At 40.4% G+C, this 6000-nt stretch overlaps 1 protein-coding gene across 1 annotated transcript in view; it reads left to right on the top strand.

Annotated features, from left to right (window-relative positions):
- tmtc2b (transmembrane O-mannosyltransferase targeting cadherins 2b) overlaps positions 1 to 4849 on the top strand; it is an 82557-nt gene extending 77708 nt beyond the window's left edge. The window contains exon 12 of the mRNA XM_026176644.1: positions 2471 to 4849. Coding sequence (XP_026032429.1) covers positions 2471 to 2650 — 180 coding nt within the window. The 3' untranslated portion in view covers positions 2651 to 4849. The remainder of the gene's footprint in view (positions 1 to 2470) is intronic.
- The last annotated feature ends 1151 nt before the right edge of the window (positions 4850 to 6000 follow it).

A 6000-nucleotide genomic window follows, 5' to 3' on the forward strand; every position in this document is an offset into this window, starting at 1 on the left:
TGCAAGGGCTAGGAAGAATGCAGAAACGGGGGTATAAATCACAAACGGCTTAGATATATGAAGAAGGGGGAGAAGCAAAGGCTTTTAGTAGTCTTTAGCTTTGAGTCTGCAGGGTAGACTTAGGAGGGAAACAAAATTCAGGGATTGCTAAGTTATGCATGGGTGAAAAGAGCAATCTTTGAAGCTATGCTGCAGCTGTGCTAAGAAGAAAACCAGCACTCTGTGGATTTTCTACCCAGGAGTCACTGCACAGTGTTTCACGTGTTACACCACTCATCAGCAAGTGTCCTGGGGAGCGGTAAAAAGTGTGAATACAAGCTTTGTTAGCTTTCTGGAAAACATTTACTTCTATTCTCCAGGATCCATCCATTCAAACCCTGACTTTGACTGGACAGAGTTTGTTTGTTAAAGTCTTACTGCCCACCTGCTTCAGTGAACTCACACATGTATTAGAGACTGGGGCAATGACATTTTTTGTTTTTTGTTAACACACAATACATCAATACATTGTGGCTCCGTTTATGTGTCGTCACTGTCACTGTCAACTGTGTCCATCTGTATAAGAAAAAATACTTTGGCTCACAATTTTCAGACTTTTAAAATGCACCAACTTGTAAACTGAAGCCTGGCGGTTATTCTATGATTTAAACATCCAATGATGGGTCAAAAAGAAGGTAATTTAGAGTGCCTCAGAACTACCCCAGCCATTAAATTCAAGAACCCTGGCTGCTAGCAGAACAAATTTAGTTTTGCCAGGATGCTTTAAATTAAAAGAAAGACCCTCTCCAACGAGCTACAGTAGAGGTCTTGGTCGTGTCAGTCCTTCCTTTGGGCCATGCATGTGTTCTATGTTTTACATTTTATGTATGTCTTTTATCCTGTCTTCCTTCTCTCACCCCAACCAATCACAGCAGATGGCCCCGCCCCTCCCTGAGCCTGGCTCTGCCGGAGGTTTCTTCCTGTTAAAAGGGAGTTTTTCCTTCCCACTGTCGCCAAAGTGCTTGCTCATAGGGGGTCATATGATTGTTGGGTTTTTCTCTGTATCTATGAAGCGCCTTGAGGCTACTTGTTGTGATTTGGCGCTATATAAATAAAATTGAATTGAATTGAATTGAATTGAATTGAATGTGTTTACAGCAGAAAATGGTTTTCTCTCAAGGGGACTGTGGTATAGTTGGGCTATACTGGTTGAATTCTGCCAAAGAGAAAAGCACTCTCCTTCTCATTAAAATGGAGATCATGCATGGAGCATCACTCATCCTACTCTGGCACTGGAAAAACTGTGAAATGTTTTGTAAGCGAACAGTCCAGCAAACGGCATCGTTCACACAATTCCTCGTAGTTGGGAATATATGAGACAAAGGCTAACACTCTTAGGAGAGCTTCTGTGCTTAAAAGTGTGACACTTAAACTCCAGATTCACATTAATATAAGAATGTAAACTGTCCAGTTATTCATCTGGGGTTGTTTATTTGGAGAGTTACTTAAATGTTGATATAGATTCAGTGTCATCTATTCAGTCTTCATCTATTATGATTTCTCCGTTCGCTCTTTCAACAAGAGAAATACTTTGGGTTACCTAATGGACCAAAAGAAATTGTTCACCTCTTTAAATATCATAATCATGCATGTTTTAAGTCAGACGTGCATGTGATGATCGTTATAGTAAAAAAGTCTTTCTTTTTTTTTTTTTTTTTAACATCCTCGTATTCTAGGAATTACAATTATAGAAATCACAATAGTCCGAAGCAGTAGCCTCACTACACGATTAGACATGTTTTTCACATTTCAAACTGAAATAGTGATCAGATGTGGCCCTTCCCTAGCCCTGGATATCCTCCTGACATGATTGCACCCCAGACACATTTCCTGTAGTTTGGTCCTCATGACTCACTCATTGCACCGCTGATGATTTTGCCCCTCGGCACTAACGGGAATAAACAGTATATTCATCTCAACCCACTTCAAAGTCGCGGTCGCTCCCTCTGACATCTACGGCCACAGACAAGACACAGAGACACGCAAAGCAGCATGATTACCAAACTCCAAACAGGGTCTGGGTGATCAGACGAACAGAAACCACTGTGTTAAAAAATTTCTTTCTTTATTTAAGCCTCACCTCTGGCATTTTCTCTTGCTTTTGTCATAAGAGACAAGTTACTGTTACTAATTTTTTCCATTTCCATTAAATTATGTACATCCCAAAGTGTGAACAGATGGACTTTATGTGCATTATTTATCAGCCCGTGGATGTAGTAAAATTTGAATTTTTTATTAAAACATATCTCTAGTTAAAACACTGTCCTTATGTGTATGTTAGCTCCCGTTTGCTATGTCCCAGGCAGCTGTGTTTGTACCAACTACACTAGTTTATAAACTGTTGCATTGTCTTTTGAGCTTAATCTCTGAATCCAATTGGTCTTACCCTAAAATAACTAAGATCGCTCTCTTTTTTCTTCTTAAATTTCAGTACCCTGCAGCTTTGATGAATCTTGGGGCAATCCTCCACCTCAATGGGAAGCTGCAAGAAGCTGAAGCCAATTACCTCCGAGCACTTCAACTAAAACCAGATGATGCCATCACCCAGTCCAATTTGCGTAAGCTGTGGAACATCATGGAGAAACAGGGCTTGAGGACCACGAGCCCCTGAGCTCAAGAGATCCCGCCTACTCGCCATCTGCACACCAGACCCGGGAAAAGGACAGCCTACACGCTCCTCATTTGCTCCTGTCATCCAGAAAGGATGGAAGAGACTCAGGGAGAATGTTTGCTCAAAGAGGCCGTGACTGTACCACACAGCTCTCCTAGTGACTCCTGAGCTTCGCATACACCTCAGGCCAGCAGCTTTCCTCACAATCATTGCTCACAGTTTGGCAGACGTTATGTGGTATTTGGACTTTTAAGTACTTTTTTCAAAATTAAGGCTTTTTTTCCTTTATAACTAAAGCACTTGAAGTAAGACCAGGTACATCCTTTAACATTTGAGATGAGTTATACTTAAACTAAGCAATTCTGCTGAAAGGTTTCTCAAAAAGAATTGTTGAACTGGGTAAAATTTAATATTAGAGATAAAAGAGAGGAAAGGATCTCATAACGCTGCACTGGGGGGGAGCGGGTAGTTTCCAACACCATTAAATGAAGTTCTTGGTTTGACCAAATACTCCACTTTGATCATGAAGACAGTACATGAAGAACTAACAACATTCAAAATCACAACTTAAATTTATATCTCAACTCTCCAGCTTGTGTACTGATTCATAGTCTCGGTGATGAAATTTGTTCATTAGAATATACACACTTTGCTATTATTGCAAACCATTTGTAGCACTCTCCTAATATTCGGTGACAACTTGAAAAAGGGAATTGAATTTGTTAGCCATTGCAGCACAACGGTAGCCTCTGCAAATGTTCCGCTTTGCAAAACCCAGCATATTTTGGCAGTTAAGCTCAAAAAGTGAAGAAAAATTTGCATTGTAATGACTTAAAAGGTGTAATATCTTTTTCATGAGTGTAGCAGGAAGTGTTTTTATCATTACAGATCTTCTCTGCATTGGTTAAGAAGTCACCATGGCAGTTAAGAAACTATACATAGAAATGTTAAGCTACCTTCCTGTGGAAGTAACAGACAAAAAATAGGTAGGTACTGTAGATTCAGGTACACCGCCTTGCTACATGCCCGAAGCTTTTATAGAAGAGTGTGTAAGGACCTTAAGCAGATGAAGGAGTTCTTCTAACCAAATACAAAAACTATGCTGATGCACACCTTTTAACCACAGAACAGTGCACAGTCATGGTGCATTTGAGGGAAATATTTTAATGCCTTTATGTTGATATAAGTAAGTTTAGTGTGTGTGTGTGTGTGTGCGCGTGTGCGTGTGTGTATAAATTAATTCTAATATATACCTACATAGTGTATAGTATCAAAAAAATCATCGAAAGCAGCAAAAAAGTAGCCAGACACGAATTTGACTGCGTTACTGAGCAAGTTTGGCTTTTTACATTATTACAGTATTTCTCACATTGTCAGTCTTTCAGTCTCATTTGTACATATTCTGTGTAATTTGTTTGTTTTATTGTCAGCAAGTGAAACAGCACCTTCCCAGAGGTATCAGCATGTACCATATTTAGAATAATTTGTTTGTTATTGGTTCACAAACCTCTCAGCTATCCGTGTCCTTTGTTTATTTCATTTTAAGTTATTGCTCTGTGTTAACTAGCAGCAGAACCAGCTGGTACTGTGTTTTTAGATGTAAAAAGAAGGAAACGACAGCTGTTATGTTTACTCCTGTGGTCATTATGGAGTAAATACCCAGTTATGTGGCCCGTCGTGGGTAAATACAGAGCAGCGTCTACAACGAATGGTAACGTTTTTTGAGTTTATGTCATTTGTTACAGTCACAATGCTATAACACCATTCTGTTTTTAGCTATGATGAAGATTCACAGTTCACATTAATTCCTAGCACCGTATGTCACACACATCAGACATATCGTGTAATTATCACATGTATATATAAAGTGTTTATGAAGAAACACTGTCAGCTTGTTTTAATGAAGGTGTTTGAGAAAAAAAATGTTTCACTCTGTGTCTCTGCTCAGGGATCTCAAGCGGTGGGCTATTGCAGAAACTTGTTCACGGAGCGTTTACTAAATTAAAATTTATTTTTGAAAGTTGTTGTATTTGTATAAATTATCGAGCGTTGTAGCCCCATTTTTTCTCCTTTTTGTATTATAAAATGAACAATGTGCCAGAGTAGACCTTTCTTCCCAGTGGTGTTTCTCTTTGTTTTGTTTGTCTGCTTATCTGTTTGTTTGTTTTTCCACAATAAATTGATGGTGTTCTGCTTTGACGAGTGCCTGTGCAGCCATTATTGCTGATTAGGGATGGGTATCGTTTAGGTTTTATCCGATACCGGTGCCAAATCGGTACTTTTGAAACGGTGCCAATGCTCAAACGGTGCTCAAACCGGTGCTTAAAGGATGGAGAACACAAAATTGGTCCAAAAACCTCTCATGTTCAGCTGGTTTTTTGTAAAAAGATAACAATGTTAGCCTTTTCTGCAGCTATGGGGCATATATGGTATCACTCTTGGCTGGAAGCAGGGGCTTAAACAATGGAAAAAACACAAACTTTATCCAAAAACCTCTCATGTTTAACTGTTTTCCACTTTTTCTTTGGTCATTTTAGCCTTTTTGTCCAGGGTGAAGGGAGTATCTGCCATCAAACAAGAAGACAGCCGCATGTAACTACGACGGCGTTTGCTAGTTCACCTTACTGCATTAATGTAATAACGTGGTTAGCCTACTCAACGTAAATTACACAAGAACAACATTAAGCTACTCACGCAGAGAAGAACGGCTGCTGCTGCATCATCATTCTCATCATTTCTGCTACACTGGCAGGGCTAGGGGCCAGGACTCTCCCCTTCGGGTTTTTGGGGGATGTTGCTAACTCCGGGTCAGATAACAGGCACCACACCCGCAGTAGATGTGCTCGGTGTGAGGTCTCACAGCAAGCTATCATACGGCGCATTTCTCGGCTTTAAAAAAAACGCTATGCGTCGCCAGGTGTTTCATCGGATTTGAGGTGTTACCTCCTTTGACAGTATCACAGTATCAGCTTAAAGCACTTGTTGCAGGCTGCTGAGTTTGCATATTTTGCTGTGAAGTACAGCCAGACTTCTGACCGCTTCGCCTTGGGCATTTTTAATCTGTAGCTCTGCTCTAGAAGAACGTACGTACCTGGCCCCGCCTACTATCCTCGGAAACGTAAAATGATTGGCTAGAAGTGTGTCACAGCTCAGGAAAAAAAAGCACCGAAATAAAGCACCGAAATGTGCGCTGCTTTTCGGTCTGGTTACTACCGTTTATGTCAGAACCGGTGCCATCATAGCACCGGACACCGGTACCCATCCCTATTGCTGATAGTGTAGGTCACAGATTGATATTAAGGTTTTGCCAGTCACACTTTGGAGCAACAGCTTGAGTTTTACATCAAATT

This window comes from Astatotilapia calliptera, chromosome 7 (assembly GCF_900246225.1).
Source record: "Astatotilapia calliptera chromosome 7, fAstCal1.2, whole genome shotgun sequence".
Lineage (NCBI taxonomy): Eukaryota > Metazoa > Chordata > Actinopteri > Cichliformes > Cichlidae > Astatotilapia > Astatotilapia calliptera.